The sequence below is a fragment of the Hippocampus bargibanti genome, linkage group LG19 (assembly GCF_051943395.1).
Source record: "Hippocampus bargibanti isolate YZ-2025 linkage group LG19, ASM5194339v1, whole genome shotgun sequence".
Lineage (NCBI taxonomy): Eukaryota > Metazoa > Chordata > Actinopteri > Syngnathiformes > Syngnathidae > Hippocampus > Hippocampus bargibanti.
The window spans coordinates 3,207,580-3,224,717 of record NC_142752.1 but is presented as its reverse complement, the minus strand read 5'-3'; the positions used below and the strand labels follow the sequence as shown (position 1 = coordinate 3,224,717).

The window sequence follows — 17,138 nt, the reverse complement described above, 5'->3', positions numbered from 1 at the left end:
ACCATGAAATGATTGCCCTTTTGTATAGCAAAAAAGGCAACAAAACGTGACCCATAACAGAGCAGCGGGATGTCCAATATTACTTTGCTCATTTTAAGAGCGATAAGTGTTCACTTCAGTAAACACCCCTGTTGAAAACCATGAAACGATTGCCCCTTTTGTATCGCAAAAAAAGCAACTTGCACCTACCTGCATCATGATCACTTCTTCTGTCCAGTAGGCACACGGTGAGTTCAATGATTACTTACCGTAGGATATTTCAAACTCAATATCCATTTGTTACCTCGCGACCTTTCAGAGGACACGCGTGTAGTCGCTTTTATTTATTAAACGTATTATTATGCAAAATGACACGAGCGAAAGTGCGGCCTGGTGACCCAGTGGTGAGCCCATCGACCTCACGGCGGAGGTTCCGGGTTCAAACAATGATATTGAAAAGAACGCTTTATAAGTTTGCAAACACAGTTTTAAAAGGGAAAAGGCGCGCTCGCGTATGACCACCTGCATTTCCCCAAAACGCGAATAAACATTCATTTACGACACAGAAGGCGAAAAAAAACACCGTGAGCGAGCACGTCAACCGTTCGACACACCAAAATCAGAACAATCGCGAGGCGCCGCGTTCATATTTCGCAACGCAAACGCAACAATCGAACACAAAATGACGAGTTCCCACCCAAAACGGCGACGTTCGATACGGCGCAAAAAAAGCAACCTGCCCAAGCGAGCAGCAAAGACGACATTGACCGATGCACAAGTTAGGAAACGCCAAAATTCCGTCAATCCTCGGATTGACTCGAGAGGTTACCTACTGTCATTTTGTGCGCCATGGCACTTCCTGGCGTGGCTCCTTTTCCGGCGTCTGAGGAAAGTTTGAATTGACTGGCGGAATATGTACCACGTGATGTACAACGTCATAAAAATTGGGGGGAATGGGAAGTATTTTTTGCGCATGCGCGTTGTGCTTTTTCCTTCCTTCCGCCTGTTTTCATACATCTCAAAGATGGGAAGGAAGGTACTCTTTGCGCATGCGTATGAACAGTTTCCGTATTCCAGCATTTCTATTTGCGTGGTCTTGTGTTCTTTTTGCAAATTGCCGTCTTTTTTATTTTATCATCTATTTATTTATATAATTATTTATTTTATTAACATATTAAACTCATTGTATGTATCCTTTTCCGGTGTCTGAGGAGCGATGTGTGGCGGAGTATAAACCACGTGTTTCATACGTCACACAAAAGATGGGGAAAGGGAAGTACTCTGTGCGCCTGCGCGTTTTTATTTTCCGCAGTATTTATATTAGCATGGTTTTGTGTGTATTTTTTTATTTCATGTTTTTTTGTATTTTATTTGTTTATGTATGTATTATTTCGACATTCAACTAAATTAATTTATTGTCTTCGTCGATTTGTCTGGCGGAATATAAACCACGTGGGTTAATACGTCATAAAAAGGTGGCGAACAGGAAGCACTCTGTGCATGCGCGTGTTTTCTGTATTATGTATTTATATTTGCATGGTTTTGTGTGGTTTTTGCATTTCGTTTTTATTTTATTTGTTTAAGTATGTATTTACTTCCCAGTTTTATTTCCGTCTTCAACGAAATAAATTTATAGTTTTCCGGTGTCTAAGGAGCGTTGATTTGTCTGGCGGAATATAAAGCACGTGGGTTAAGACGTCACAAAAAAGGTGACGAACAGGAAGCACTCTTTGCGCATGCTTATTTTCTCTATTACGCTATTATACGTCTGTGTAAGCTCTCAGTCGTGCTGGAGTGGTCCATCGATGAGATCCCCGGGATAGGGGAGGGGGGGGGGTCTAGCAGGTTATTTTTTCTTTTAAGGAAAAAAAAAACAAAACTGGAAAAAAATATCCCCTTCATATGGTTGAAACATGAAATGACCTTGCGTGACCACAAAAGTCTGATGGTCATTTTTGTTGTGTTTTTTTTTCTCGTTTTAAGAAGCTAAGGCTACGTCTGCATCCAGAGTCTCGCTGTCCTGGCGCCCTTCAGATCCATCTCCTAATCCTCCGGCCCCATCAGATCTTCCGTCCTTTGTGCGCCTTGTCCCGTCGCCAGTAAAACGTAGACCGTCGCTTCCCACTTACGTAATCTCCAGACCTCTAGTATCCGAGCCATCTGTTGCACGGGCCTCGGCACGGGCCAGTAACCATCTCGGCTGTATCAATCCGGGCTCCGGTGTGGCCGCAAGATGCGCGCCACAGATTTCTTTCTTTAGCTCTCAACGCAGCTTTGCGGTATCGTTTCATCAAGCCCAAACCGCTGTGCAATCTGGATCGTGCCATCGCGACTTGTTCCTTTGAAGCGCCGCCATTGCGCTTCACTCTCCCTTGAGGAATCGATTTTGCTATTCAATGTACAGTGATACCTCGGCTTACGAACGCTTTAGCTAACGGACTTTTCGCCTTACGAACGTTAAATTCGAGAGAATATAATCTTGGCATACGAACTATTTTTCGGCAAACACACAGAGCGCGACAATGAGTGATGTGTTGTTCGCAAACGAGCCGGTTCTTGGAGCTCCTGAATTGGCAGCCATTTTTCTCCCCTCCATTCCCCGCCCCCAGTCTTCGGTTAAAGCCTCACGTGATTAGTCAAGATCCGTGGTAGAGGGGGGAGCGGACACACGCAGCAGGACACACGCAGCAGTGAGCGGGGGTAGGGGTTACAGAACCAGAAACACACACAAGAAAGGGAGACGACAGAGCTTGAAACAAAAAACCAAAAGTGAAAAAAACCAAAAGTGAAATAGTGAGAATATGGATAGAAAACACAGTGAAATTTGGACTCGTTTCAACTTTATTGATAGTTCAAAAGCAGAGTGTAGACTGCAAGGTTAAATTATCCCATCAATCAAGCTCCACAAATAACCCGCACAAGCCATCTGTACAATTTGAAGAGAACATGCAAGCAAGGGAACCAGCTATTAATGAAGTTTCTAGTGTGTCTGGCTGCATCTGTTGCAATATCACAACTTCTAAGATGTACAACCCAGAGCTCCTTGAGACACTTTATGCAAATAAAGCTATCCATTCCCTCAAGCCATCAATGACCAGCACAAAGGTAACTAAAACGACTTTATTATACAGTACAGTTTATTTCTTTCATTACAATACCATAGCACATTTTAAATACATAAAATAAGGTATATTGTGTGTAGTTTTAAGGCTTATTTTGTTAAAAATTATGTTTTGTGGTGACCTGGGAACGCATTATTCTCATTTTAATGGTTTACTATGGGAAATTAATGTTTGGAATACACACTTTTCACCTTACACACTTAAGTTTGTAAACCAAGGTATCACTGTACTCTGTTTAAGTGTGTCGAAAATAAAAACGTGTTATTGAACTATTTTTGTTTGTTTTCAAACGACAGCTCCTTGAGTTGGATTCAATCAAAAGCAGCGTTTGCTTCTGATTTCAAATCACATCTTTCGAATCCAAGCAAATGTTTCTGCGATTGTTCCAAAGTGCAGCAAGTTTTGACTTGGATCATCCGTCTATCTGTAAACATTGTGTCCAGTCATGTTTTGGGTAGGCTCAGCTCATATTAGCCAGCATGTCTGCTTCGGGGTGAGGGGACATAAACATCATAAATGGCGTCTTAACTGCAGACAGTGTCCAGGCTGAAATGTTTTGTCAGTTATTTGACATTCCGAGAACATTTACGGATTTATTTGGAAAAGCTAGGATGAAATTCCCAAAGCGCTCGGCCATTAATTCAAAACATGTTTTTTTATTCTTGACTATTCAAAGCATCCTTACTTGATTTCCAATGACCTGAAATGACTTCAAGACTAAGTCAAAACGATTCAGTCTCAACTGCAACAATCAACGCGTTATTTAATAAAATGACATGTTATCATTTTATCTGCCATATAAGCAACATTTTGCGCGAAAGCCCGAGAGTTGAATTTGGTCTGTAACATCAGTCGGAATTGCAACAACATAGCTAAAATCTAGCTAGCGAGCCATTTATTAGCTATGTAGCTATCTAGGTAGCTATTATCTAGATAGCTAGCTTTCTTTCTGTTTGAGTTGTGAGTTTTGAAAGCCGCTTAGAAATGAAATGGATTATTTTCTTTGTTTATTTAGGATTAGCGGTGTTTATTTACTGATTTATTTTGACTCCCAAAAGGATATTTAAGGAAAAAGAAGAAGCTATCTAGCTGGTTGAATAGCGGACGGCTACCTCGATAGCGAATTGCCAGCTAGCTATTTGCTATCTAGCTAGCCGTCCGCTAAAATCTATCTAGCCAGCTATTTATTAGCTATGTAGCTATCTAGGTAGCTATTATCTAGATAGCTAGCTTTCTTTCTATTTGAGTTGTGAGTTTTGAAAGCCGCTTAGAAATGAAATGGATTATTTTCTTTGTTTATTTAGGATTAGCGCTGTTTATTTACTGATTTATTTTGACTCCCAAAAGGATATTTAAGGAAAAGAAGAAGCTATCTAGCTGGTTGAATAGCAGACGGCTAGCTAGATAGCGAATTGCCAGCTAGCTATTCGCTATCTAGCTAGCCGTCCGCTAAAATCTATCTAGCCAGCTATTTATTAGCTATGTAGCTATCTAGGTAGCTATTATCTAGATAGCTAGCTTTCTTTCTATTTGAGTTGTGAGTTTTGAAAGCCGCTTAGAAATTAAATGGATTATTTTCTTTGTTTATTTAGGATTAGCGGTGTTTATTTACTGATTTATTTTGACTCCCAAAAGGATATTTAAGGAAAAAGAAGAAGCTATCTAGCTGGTTGAATAGCGGACGGCTAGCTAGATAGCGAATTGCCAGCTAGCTATTTGCTACCTAGCTAGCCGTCCGCTAAAATCTATCTAGCGAGCTATTTATTAGCTATGTAGCTATCTAGGTAGCTATTATCTAGATAGCTAGCTTTCTTTCTATTTGAGTTGTGAGTTTTGAAAGCCGCTTAGAAATGAAATGGATTATTTTCTTTGTTTATTTAGGATTAGCGGTGTTTATTTACTGATTTATTTTGACTCCCAAAAGGATATTTAAGGAAAAGAAGAAGCTATCTAGCTGGTTGAATAGCGGACGGCTAGCTAGATAGCGAATTGCCAGCTAGCTATTCGCTATCTAGCTAGCCGTCCGCTAAAATCTATCTAGCCAGCTATTTATTAGCTATGTAGCTATCTAGATAGCTATTAGCTAGATAGCTAGCTTTCTTTCTATTTGAGTTGTGAATTTTGAAAGGCGATTAGAAATGAAATGGATTATTTTCTTTGTTTATTTATGATTAGTGGTGTTTATTTATTTATTTTGACTCCCAAATGTATATTTAAAGGAAAAGAAGAAGCTATCTAGCAGGCTGGATAGCGGACAGCGTGCTAGATAACGAATAGCTAGCTGGATATTCGCTATCTATTAGCTAGCTAGCAATCTAAATGGCTGGCTATTAGCCATCTATTAGCTAGCGGGCTATTTGCTATCTATTAGCTAGCTAGTGATCTGTCCGGCTGGCTATTAGCTATCTATTAGCTAGCTTTCCATCTGTTTGAGTTACTTCCTGGTTGAGTAAATGCTGGCAGTGAAAAACGGAGTGAAAAACTCATCCTGTGACTGTAAAGTGACCGTGAGAGCTTTGAAAGGCGCTTAGAAATGAAATGTATTATTATTATTATTATTATTTTAAGACACAAAAGAAAAGAGTCACGGCACAAAGGAAACAAATGATCCCAGCCCTCCACAGTTTACACAAAATCCCGATTGAAAACAGTATTCTTTTGTAATCTTACGCGGGTGATGTCTATCAAGCGTGCGGGCCTCTATTATGACTGGCCCGTGCAGACTGGCTCCTCTGATGCACTGATTGGACGCAACGTGGAGAGAAAGAGCAAAGTCTGCAGTCGGCATCTTAGTATGAATCAAAGTGAGATCTGAGGCGGAAACTGGAGCAGATAAACTCCTAGTACCGAGTTTCCACTATGTATACCTTTTTGAGACTGACTACGGGGGGCAAAAAAAGCCATTTAAAAGCTAAAAACATCACAAATTTTGAAGACTGAGTTTCACAGATGATCATACTGAGGTGGTCAATCTCATAACTGTCTATGGTGGTGTCTGTACTTTGGCATTTAACCTCAATCTCGCAGTATACAGTACGTCCATTTTGTATTTCTAATAGTTCTTTTTTGTGTATTTGTTTTTAGAAAAGAATGCGTCAAAGGTGTGCAAAAGGTCTGCTCGCACTCCCCCGAGGAACATCTGCAGCCGTTTAAAGACTGAATGGAGACGTTTCTCCTGAGTGGTCACGTTTTAAATGACCAAAGAACTACAGGGTGACCCAAAAAGATGCATACCCATTAAAATTTAAATTGTGGCTTTGATTAAAAAGCTATTCATGTCAAATTATAACCACACATCATTCAGTTTATGGAAGACCATTCACCAGAGTTTCAGCTATTTCTGTCCATTTTTAGTCAATTTATGGCTTTCACAAGATGTGTTCCAAATGTCCACCATTTTGTTGCAAGCAAACTTGTACTCGTCTGACAAAGTTGTTGATAACTTTTACACATAATAAATATTACATATAAAAGAATGGATTTCTACAAAATGTGTTGCTTCCACTGATACGCTGTTTTATTCCCAACAGAAAGAACGACTGCGACATAAATAAGCGAACGTGAACTCGAATGAAGATTTGCATTAAATTAAAGCCTGAAAAAAATGTGATTTACATGTTAGCATTTATACAAGACTAATTTGACAAATAACTTGAATTCATGAACACGTTCCACTTGCAGAAGAGGAATGCAATAAGAAACATAAATATATGGTCATGTTTGACTGTTTGGATTGTTTCGGGTCCATAGTTGGAAGCAATCATGAAATAAAGACGAAAATGTCACAATATGAAATCCCTCTTGTTTCAATTCCATTTCGGATGGAAATCGATGCCAGAGTTTTTTTTTAATTATTGTTTTAAATTATGATAATTATTTTTCTTTTATTTTAGTTTGTCTTAGTTTCTTTTATTTTAGTTAGTTTATTTTTATTTTATCTTATGTTATTTTAGTTTGTTTTATTTCATTTTTAATGTAATTTTATTTTATTTTATTTTTATTGTACCTTATTTATTTTTTTATTTCATTTTATATGTAATTTTATTTTAGTTAAGTTTTATTTTGCCTTATTTTATTTAGTTTTATTTATGTTAATTTTTTTTATTTAATTTGATTGTAGTTTATTTTATTTTACCTTATTTTACTTTATTTTATTTATTTTATTATTTTGTATAATTTTATTTCATTTTATTTTAGTTTGTTATATTTTAGTTTATAGTAGTCCAAGTGAGAAAAAAAAAAAGGATTCACATGAGGTCTTAATCCGTGTTGATTGTTGTGCACCTGCACTGCTTTACGCGCTGGACGCGTTTCTTCCTGGTTTTGGGCGTTTGTCCGGGACAGAAAAGAGTGTACGTAACCGTGCTAAAAGCTTTGGGTATGCACGCCGAACACGACTCGAACGCGTCCCCGTCCTGGTAAACGTGCCGCGGGATGTAGAAAGAGTTGCACTGGCCGTAACAGAAGCGGTTGATAATGGTTCGGCTCAGGCATCCCTCTTGGCGGATCGTCTGCTTGACCGGTTGCGTCTTGCACCAGTCCAACCGCAGGGAACGCCGCTCCGTGACGTGCAGGGCTTCCTGACTGGACTCCAAAACTTCCTCGGCGATAGCTGCGGGCGCCATCCCGCGGGTGAGGAATCCACCGATTGGGGGAGGCAGGCATCGCTCCGGTTCGTTCGGGTTGGATTTGTTCGGGTGCGGGAAAGCGCCTTGGAAGGCGGTGGCGCGCGTGTTCCTCTGTGAGCCGGGCAGCAGGACGAGCACCGCAGAGATGGTCAGCAAACACCGCCGGCTTGGCATCGTGGAAACTGAAAGGAAGGAGTTTACGCACGGGTATTACGCACGTGTTACGCATATTTAAATTCATCCATTACAACGATTTAAAGATCAATTCGTGGGTTATAATTTACCTGTTGCGTTCGTCTTTCGATTGAAATCGAGTCCGGGGGATGTTCGTTTTGAATGTTGTCCTGTTCTTGTCCTTTAGGACGCTGGGGAATTCACGAATGTTTAACTTTCTGGTTCTGGTTAAGAACACGCCCACATGTCTGAACCACCCCAAAAAAAAGACAATAAATAGTGCCACTGTTTTCATTGCTGATATTTTTAATTAAGTCGACAATTTAACTGAAGAGACACAATTATTGATTTCTCTGTTTAAAATGTCATATTTTCAGAGGATAAATAGACATGTTGCCCCCCCCCCCCCCCCACACACACACACCATGCCACAGTTAAAATGATTCATTCTCCACTAAAATATGAGTGGTAAGAGTTTCATAAGTTTCTGTACCCATGTATTTATGACTATTAAGGTCATTTTAAAGCTATACGGTACAATACAAAGTTTTAAAATTAAACACCAACATTTCTGTTCAAAAGTAATCTTAATTAAATATTTGAATATCCACTTTAACAACCGCAGGCAAACACACACGCCAACGGTTTTTTTTTTTTATTATTATATGCAGGTAACATCCGACTTAGGACCGAGTTCAGTTCCGACCAAACGGTCGCAAGTCTAAATGGTCGGAAGTCGAATTACATTCAAAATATTGAATAGAAACCCGTAGGCTAAATGACTGGCAAACTCCCCCCCCCCCCTCTGGTGCCATCACATGGTCAATTGTGCGTTTTGGTACCAGGCATAGAATTAAAATTGTAAAAATAGGGTCTGTAGGTCGTGTTTGAAAGTACAGGTGGTCGTAAGTTGAGCCGGTCGTAAGTCGGATGTTACCTGTGTGTATATATATATATATATATATATCATTTTTCTGGTCTAATTTTTAATTTGTGGCTTTGGCGGTTGCAGTAATGGTTGATGCCTCGCTGTCGTCTTCCTCATAAAATGTAGGAACTGATTTCTTGGCGACAACGTTGTCAAGCCTCTGGCCCATCAGGTACGGGTTGACACTCTGCGGGTAAAAAATATTTCAAGCTAACAGACATGACATGAAACCAGAATGTAATATTGCAAACAAAAAAGTTTGATGTAGTACTCAAAGGCTGGGATGTAAATTTAGCAGCACCGATGCATATGTGGAAACTGTCGCGGCTTGGAATTGAAGCGGATTTATGTGGGACGGGAGATGTATGACAGTCTTTTTTCGTCAATGGATGCTACAGCTTCGTTTTTGCTTTCAACATTTAGCTTGTACCAGACGAGCACATTCCGCCATGATGTTTCGTATCCACTGGTGACAAGGATGCTTTGATCTTCTTTCATCTAGAACTGCCTCGTACAACAAAAATGGTGCAGAAAGTGCTTACGATTGAATGACTGACTGTCTTTTGTGTTGTGTCACATTTAGTTTGTTTTTTTACTTCAAGATGGCGCTGCGAGAATAGCTGCCTTTACAGCAGCTCCTGTATTTTGTTTTTCTACTTCTTCCTTTCATCACTTTGCTGCTGTCAAATGTCAATTTCTCCACTGCGAGACTAATAAAGGCTAATCCAATCCAAATCTGTTGGTGTGATATCATTACTAAAAATATTAAGACCCCCAAAAAATGTGTATATACTCTTTTTCGTCTCTTTTGTCCACCCTTCAGCTTCTGGTACAAACGCTCCTTGTTCTGAAAAGACATTGTGCAAATCATTTACTTCTTCACAGCTAAACGTCTACATACTTTATGCATTTGTAGCGGTTGGCGTGTGTACTGACCCACTTCATCAGAGCGGGGTACTCATTCCCCGAACCGTAAAGGTGTCCATGTTTTTGGAAACTCCCGGCTAAAGTCGGCTGTATCTGGAGCATTTTCCAAACAGCCATCTGCTGCTGTGAAAATGCAATAAATCAGACAAATATACAGCATTTTTTTCACTCTCCCGAGTACAAAGGGAGAATTTTGTGTGTGTGTGTGTGTGTGTGCACAAAGAACGCAGAATCCTACCAGTTTTTCCCAGAGGACATGGATTTGGAGGGTCTGGGTAGCTGTGGTCGTCACTAAAATCTTTCGGAACGTTGTCACCTGCCAGCTCGGCAACAATGTTGGGGATGTTGCCATAGGGACCGAGATGCTGTAGTCCCTCATGAGCACCACCTGGTGGAGAAAAAAAAAAGAGTGATGTAGTTTACGGTCGAGCCTTTTTGGGGGGGGACCTGCTAGCATACATGACGTCATACAATAGAGGTCCATGTACAGTAAAGTCTCGTTATATCGATATTCAAGGGAGTCCGAAAAAGTCGATATACTATCGACTATCGATATATCCGATAGATATAACGAGACTTTACTGTATTTTATATTTGGCGTCTTTAGTCAGAATTATTCAAGAATATATATATTTTTTCTAAATCGACATTACCTTGGATGCTCTGCGGCCCGACGATGTTTGTGGCCTGGTGAGCAGGATACTCCACCCTGGGCCGAGCGATGCCGAGCTGCTCCATGACGCCGTGCAGGAGCCGCTGGACGTCGGCCTCGGATACCTGATCTGCTCCGAAGGCAGTGCGGGCCGGAACGGCGCCCATTTGCAGACACACCAAGAGACCGAGCAGCGTTGAGCTCACCGTCGACGTCTTCGCCGCCATCTGCAGGTGCGCATGAGTTTGTCATGCAAAATAACAAGCATCACGGGTGCATCAAGGAATGGGATAATCCCGTTTACATGGATGTAACATGGTGCATTAAAACGTCACAATTTCGTGGAATAATCCAAATAAAGGGTTTGTTTTCTCACCTTGTCGTGTCAAATGGACCTGTCGACTGAGCAAGATGTCCGTCAAGGTACAAGAGTAACAGTTTTCTGGACCTCTCGCCTTCAAAGTAAAATGTAACCAACCCATGTATCAAAATGAACCTGTTCATTATGAATACCCATGGAACATTTCGGCACTACATTTTATATACATATAACAATCAGGTATAATTAATATAAAATTTCTTTGAGGAAGGTTGCAGAAATCAGTTATATTTTGAAGGAGGTTTGACATTGCTTCCTGTTGACGGAGCACAACTTGCTCATGACTCGGATGCTGCGAAACCAGAAATCCCGTCTTCTGATTGGCTACCCTACCATTTTTTTTCTTTCATCAAGAAGTGATGGAAACTGGGAATCAAATTTCCGCCATGACGCAAAAGGGATCAATGCGTTTTGCCTCGCAGATGCAAATGTTTGCCTAACAAATACTAAATACAATACAAACGAATTTATATTGCGTTTTAACAACCACTGAAGCTGCAACGAATGACTATTTTTTTTACCTGTAAAGTGAGTTAGTGGTCAATAACATTGATTCCAAGTTGGATCCTTTTATTGATGACTGTCACGTCACACAGAGAAATACAAGTCATACACTCCAGGTACCCCTAATTGTACATATGAGCAGTAATTTTTACATACAGTCGAATATAATCTACATTTCTAAAGCAATAATTTAATTTAAAAAAAAGTAAAAGCACCAGTGAGCTCTTAAAAACGCCATGGGGTATGTATCATAAAGAAATCCTCCTCCTCCAAGATTCTACTTGCAGCTTTCCCAAACCAGTAAACACACACGATGTCGTTTGTCCGTGGCCCAATCCTGGAAAAAGGCTAAAACGCATATCCCTGAAAAGTCAGTGCACCAACATATTACATACGCCAAATGCAGATTTAATTTGTAGAATATTCAATATATTTCAACAACATACCTTTTTATCCTATTTGGTAAAGTCTGTTTATCAGAATTTAAGGCATCCAAGATGGCAGCTGCAGATGATGAATGTACATGCACAAAAACAGTCAAGACCAACCGATATAGGACTTTGCCCTTTCCCCGTTTACCTTCGTAAGACATCCATGCCCTAAAAAAGGCAATATTGGGGAAAACCTCCAGTCCGACGCTCCTCCTGAGAGTCGGTCTTCCTGGCAGGTCGGACTCTGGCTTCTGCTGATGGACTGCTGGCCTGACCCATGACTTCCCTTGAATCCAGGGTCCAGTCTTTACAGACCACAAGGCTGTATGAATTTGAAGCAAAGAGAGCAAGTAAAGCGTACAAGGGTTGTTTTGAGGTATTGTTCGTCATTAACGTGTCAACCTTTCGAACTGTGTTTCTTTGAATCCGCATCCTTCGGAAGAGGGCAGTTCAGAAGGAATTCCATACTATCCATGACATCTTTTGGAATCACACCTGACGAACATGTCAGTCATTTTTAAGTTACCTTTTATTAGAACGGGACAACTATTTGACGGGATTATTACCAAACATTTGTGGCTTTTCGATGAAGTTGCGCAGGACAAGAATCCGGAGTTCAAAGCGTTCTTCAGACATCTCCTGCTTATTGGGAGGTGGTAGGAGACAGGGAGCAAAAACTGTAGCCAGATTGGAGCTGGTCATCAGGTTTTCTTCACATCTGGTAAATTTAAATAGGCATAAAAGTAGGCATCAGAACATTGTGTAAAAAAAAAAAAAGAGAATGCAACGTAAAAACTGGTTCTCTAAGCCACGTGCGTGACCAGAACAGCAGCGTGAAAAGTCAATCACCACACTCGATTAACTGTCCAAGCTGCCATCGTAAGAGAAGCTCATCTCTGCACAAAACGTGAAGTAGCATGACATCGCTAGCATGAATTTTTAACGTCACACACCGCTCAGAATGAAGTTTTCAAATGACAACCTATTCAAACGTAATATTTCAGAAAACTGAAACATCAATATTAATTGCCTCGCAGCCCTTTCCTCATGCACGGTTTCTAACCTCTGGGTCACTTTGGATAAAAAGTCTATTAGATAATGCAGACAGGAGGAGTTTCTGGCAGGCAGTAAACAGGACAGCAGCTGGAGGGCTGAAGTTCTGTCCTGCAGGGAATCCAATGTCTGCGCCTTCAGCAAAGCGGTTTGAATCTCGGCGGGTATTAGAGGCTCTGGTAGCTCCCTGCAGAACTGCTTGATGAGAGTCGCCACGTCGTATGCGAAGGCTGTTGACAGACAGGCCTCGCCTCGATTCAGCTTGGCCTGAAATAATGCGCGGGAATATACAATGGCGAATCAAACTAGATCAGTGATGCACAATGGTCTGTGCAGAGAGTTGGAAAACACTACAAACTTACTCTGAGGGACTTAATGCGAGGTAGAGAGCCCGGTTTTCGGAATAGGCCTACCGTCCCAGCACGCTCCAGAAGACACAAACAAGCGTCCACCAGAAAGCTGTCAGACAAAACATTTAAGAAAGAAAAAAACAGCTTTCTGCAGTAAAATAACCCCCAAACCCCTTTTTTCCACTCACCCAGGAACCAGGCCAAATTCAGGAATAAACCTCCTTGACAAATTCTGCAAAGGAACACCGAAAACCTTTGCGCCACTCGCAAAGTGCCTCTCAGTTTTGCTCTCTACACTTTTTACGTTGATACCGTGAATGACTTGAAGGTGAAACCGAATCACATCACTGTCAGTTATCTTCATGTTGAAATAACGTGATGGGGGTATTTCAAAACAGAAAGTGAACCCGCGTTGTTGGTTAAAAGCACAAGCGTGTCAAGGAAGTGGGCTCATTAGGATTATTTGTATCGTCTGTGACACCCAGCTGTCAAGGGAGGCTGTGTTGCGTTCAAGTGCATTCGACTGTTAGGACATCAGGACGCTCTGTAAATTGTCACTTTTGCAGAGGAACTTTTCTATGGGACTATCTTGTCCCATCCGGGCAAAAATTGTGGAATGTCTAAAAATTCAAATACATGGCTTGTCTGTGATGAATGATGGGTTTTCCAGCAACACATCGAAATTTGTGTCAATGCCATTGAGCCAATTGTGTCAATGCCATTGAGCCAATGCACAGTCACCCAAAAATTGATCTTCATTGAAACCAAGCAATCTATGTTCAAAGAAAATGGAAAGATAGTCAGATAACGCCGTTAAAAACAGGACAGCGGTACTGTTAAAGCAGCTCTTTTTATTACAATATTACATTTATATACAGCATCAGGCACAGTACAAATAGAGACGTATGGGGAGGGTGATTTGCAGCTCGGTTTTGTTTTGCCATCGTTTGGAGATTTAGAAGCACTTCCTGTGAACGATGGAAGGGCCCGCCTCGTCATATTCCTGCTTGCTGATCCACATCTGCTGGAAGGTGGACAGAGAGGCCAGGATGGAGCCACCGATCCAGACGGAGTATTTCCTCTCAGGAGGCGCGATGATCTATAGACGGAGCAAAGGTATGATAAGAAACAACGTCCGAGTTTTTATTTTCATTGATGTTAGCGGGTCACCTTGATCTTCATGGTGCTAGGGGCCAGAGCTGTGATCTCCTTCTGCATACGGTCAGCAATACCAGGGTACATGGTCGTGCCACCAGACAGGACGTTGTTGGCGTACAGATCCTTACGGATGTCAATGTCACACTTCATGATGCTGTTGTAGGCGGTTTCATGGATACCAGCGGACTCCATGCCTACGTAGGAACTTCATATGAGTTTCTGAGAAAACGTCGAGGATAGACATTTTTGTGGCAGGATCAGGTCTCACCAATGAAGGAAGGCTGGAAGAGGGTCTCGGGGCAGCGGAAACGTTCGTTACCAATGGTGATGACCTGACCGTCGGGAAGCTCGTAGCTCTTCTCCAGAGAGGAGGAAGAGGCAGCGGTGGCCATCTCGTTCTCAAAGTCCAGTGCGACGTAGCACAGCTTCTCCTTGATGTCACGCACGATCTCACGCTCAGCTGAGGGAAGGAAAAGTGAACTGTCACGGCACCGATACGATAGGATCGACAACTATTTGCGACATTTGGCCTCAACAAATTCAACGAGCTATTTTCTAGAATTTGCCTACCGGTTGTGACAAAGGAGTAGCCACGCTCGGTGAGGATCTTCATCAGGTAGTCGGTCAGGTCACGACCGGCCAGATCCAAACGCATGATGGCGTGGGGAAGAGCGTAACCCTCATAGATGGGCACGTTGTGGGTCACACCGTCACCAGAGTCCAGAACGATACCTGTTCACGTGAAAACACCTTATATCAGACCACATCGTACTGGACCCTCAGCACTCTGCCCGCCACCTTTTCCAGCGACATCCCTCAGGCAGGCGATACCAATCCAACAAATTCCTTGTGTGTTCTACGCACTTGGCCAATAAAGATGATGCATATTCTCATCTTGCAATCAAATTAATAAATGATGAGAAAAAAAGTATTTCAACTCACCGGTGGTACGACCAGAGGCGTACAAGGACAAGACAGCCTGGATAGCCACATACATGGCAGGGACGTTGAAGGTCTCAAACATGATCTGGGTCATCTTCTCCCTGTTGGCTTTAGGGTTAAGGGGGGCTTCGGTCAGCAGGGTGGGGTGCTCCTCTGGTGCCACGCGGAGCTCGTTGTAGAAGGTGTGGTGCCAGATCTGATTCAAGAGAGTTTGTCAGAAACGCACAACGTGGTGATTATCAAGGCGATCGGACTCCCACCTTCTCCATGTCGTCCCAGTTAGTGATGATGCCATGCTCGATGGGGTACTTCAGAGTCAGGATACCCCTCTTGCTCTGGGCCTCATCTCCCACATAGCTGTCCTTCTGACCCATACCTACCATCACGCCCTGAGAGGAAAACGTATCTCAGAATCTCAGGACAGAAACATACACCTGGCTAATAACAAAGCCATGATGGTGAGGTTGCTTACCTGGTGACGGGGGCGTCCAACGATGGATGGGAAGACAGCACGGGGGGCGTCATCACCGGCAAACCCAGCCTTGACCAGGCCAGACCCATTGTCGCACACAAGGGCGGTGGTTTCGTCGTCGTCACACATTTTGGTCTGTTCTTTCTATGGCCTTCTGTAATGGAGAAGGGATTGGCGTTGACACTGACGCCCAAGTCACCCTGAAAGTCCACTCATCTCCGTATCTTGCCAAACGGGGATATGGGTCCAACCCCCGCCCGCCCACCACTCTATTTTTAGTCACGGAACCCCCCGCCCCCCTCCCTTTTTAAATCACTTAACAGCTGAGGTGATTCCTTCTTTGGCAAGTGACATCAAAGGTTTTTGGGTTTTCCTTCACCTGTTGTCATTTGGCAATTTAGAGCATAGCCTGTGCATTTGCCGATTTGGTTTGGGAGGGATTAAAGTTCTCCATTCTTGTACTTTGTTATGACTTGCATCCTAGAAAATAGCCCGTCAAGGAAATGCTACAAGAAGGCATGCTTTTAAACGATTAAGATGATCATTTATGACATTCTATTAAATCCTAGAATCTGACTCACTAGTACTATTTGGCATTTGACTCCACATGATTCCGACTTGATCTTGGTTTCTCTCACATGGAGCTTTCTACTATCTTTGTGACTGCTTTATTTTCCTGTATATGATAGTGCTTTGTTACAGCTGCAGCTGTTGTTAAAGCGCTATATAAATCAATATGTATTGTATGGTATTATATTGTATTGTACCCCTGGATCCTAAAGTTCACTCTTTAGCATCCCCCCCCTCAAAAAAACACCAAATTACAAACTTAAACAACATCTCCTGTGATGTAAACGCTCTTTAAAGTGCATCTATGTGATTGCAATACTAAGTATGTCGCGGAACTGCCTTTAAAAGATAAACATATATAATAAAAATTGACTTACCAAGAGTTTGATGCAAGACTGGAGTTTCCACTGGGACGAAGGACCAGGGTGCGAGGGGTTCCTTAAATACGCTCTAGTGGTAGGGGGAGTAGGTGGGCGGACTCGGGAGTTCACAGAAGTCCAAATATGTTCTGCTCTGAAAGACGAGGGAGTTCAGTGGATCTTATGTCAAGGACGCCACCAAAATGGGGAGATGTTGCCTTAGGATGGCATGACGTAAACACCTAGCATACCAGGATTCAAAATGATGGGACATTATTTGGAGTATGTCTTGTGGAGCGTGATTGACAAGCGCTTTAAAAAAAATTGCTGATTAGCAAATTGTCATGAATAGTAGTTTATTTTTATGAATGATGCAGGAGCCACGTCATATTCAACTTTTTAATGTGAACATACTTATTGTAAAGCAGCATCTGCATTGGGGGGGGGGGTCAGACTGCTAAATATGTGTTAATACGACTAAGCTCTCGCAGAACGCGAGGAAAGTAGGTG

General features: G+C 42.0%; 4 protein-coding genes across 5 annotated transcripts; all 4 read right to left on the bottom strand.

The window, feature by feature from the left end:
- Positions 1–4,267: 4,267 nt before the first annotated feature.
- Positions 4,268–8,154, bottom strand: grem1a (gremlin 1a, DAN family BMP antagonist). The gene is made up of 2 exons (XM_089021886.1): positions 8,014–8,154; positions 4,268–7,911 (listed from the first exon to the last, which is right to left on the bottom strand). The coding sequence occupies exon 2, from the start codon at positions 7,901–7,903 to the stop codon at positions 7,361–7,363; it is 543 nt and encodes a 180-aa protein (XP_088878012.1). The 5' UTR covers positions 7,904–7,911; positions 8,014–8,154; the 3' UTR covers positions 4,268–7,360.
- Positions 8,155–8,241: 87 nt separating this feature from the next.
- On the bottom strand, positions 8,242–10,876 carry scg5 (secretogranin V). Its single transcript, XM_089021911.1, is given in 7 exon segments — positions 8,242–9,018; positions 9,625–9,678; positions 9,768–9,827; positions 9,829–9,881; positions 9,997–10,146; positions 10,412–10,637; positions 10,787–10,876. Coding segments are annotated over 6 exon segments (672 nt in total). The 5' UTR covers positions 10,787–10,876; the 3' UTR covers positions 8,242–8,889.
- Positions 10,877–11,541: 665 nt separating this feature from the next.
- LOC148883581 (inactive Rho GTPase-activating protein 11B-like) lies at positions 11,542–13,491 on the bottom strand. Of its 2 annotated transcripts, none has more exons than XM_089022475.1 (8): positions 13,316–13,491; positions 13,140–13,236; positions 12,788–13,044; positions 12,291–12,442; positions 12,127–12,219; positions 11,873–12,046; positions 11,740–11,812; positions 11,542–11,656 (listed from the first exon to the last, which is right to left on the bottom strand). In XM_089022475.1, the coding sequence occupies exons 1-8, from the start codon at positions 13,489–13,491 to the stop codon at positions 11,542–11,544; spliced, it is 1,137 nt and encodes a 378-aa protein (XP_088878601.1). The 2 variants fall into 2 exon arrangements, with proteins under 2 accessions (XP_088878601.1, XP_088878602.1); XM_089022476.1 differs by having other exon boundaries at positions 11,740–11,823; positions 11,887–12,046.
- Positions 13,492–13,958: 467 nt separating this feature from the next.
- actc1a (actin alpha cardiac muscle 1a) lies at positions 13,959–16,787 on the bottom strand. The gene is made up of 8 exons (XM_089022245.1): positions 16,647–16,787; positions 15,700–15,853; positions 15,488–15,616; positions 15,228–15,423; positions 14,856–15,017; positions 14,554–14,745; positions 14,298–14,479; positions 13,959–14,226 (listed from the first exon to the last, which is right to left on the bottom strand). The coding sequence occupies exons 2-8, from the start codon at positions 15,826–15,828 to the stop codon at positions 14,083–14,085; spliced, it is 1,134 nt and encodes a 377-aa protein (XP_088878371.1). The 5' UTR covers positions 15,829–15,853; positions 16,647–16,787; the 3' UTR covers positions 13,959–14,082.
- Between the last annotated feature and the right edge of the window lie 351 nt (positions 16,788–17,138).

Coding starts and splice junctions, on each gene's coding strand:
- grem1a (XM_089021886.1), bottom strand. CDS start 7,903: ATGCCAAGCCGGCGGTGTTTGCTGACCATCTCTGCGGTGCTCGTCCTG.
- LOC148883581 (XM_089022475.1), bottom strand. CDS start 13,491: ATGAAGATAACTGACAGTGATGTGATTCGGTTTCACCTTCAAGTCATT. Junction 12,443..12,787: donor TTATCCAAAGTGACCCAGAG/GTTAGAAACCGT, acceptor TAAATTTACCAG/ATGTGAAGAAAACCTGATGA. Junction 12,047..12,126: donor AAAGAAACACAGTTCGAAAG/GTTGACACGTTA, acceptor AAATTCATACAG/CCTTGTGGTCTGTAAAGACT.
- actc1a (XM_089022245.1), bottom strand. CDS start 15,828: ATGTGTGACGACGACGAAACCACCGCCCTTGTGTGCGACAATGGGTCT. Junction 15,424..15,487: donor ACTGGGACGACATGGAGAAG/GTGGGAGTCCGA, acceptor CTCTTGAATCAG/ATCTGGCACCACACCTTCTA. Junction 14,746..14,855: donor CTACTCCTTTGTCACAACCG/GTAGGCAAATTC, acceptor TCCTTCCCTCAG/CTGAGCGTGAGATCGTGCGT.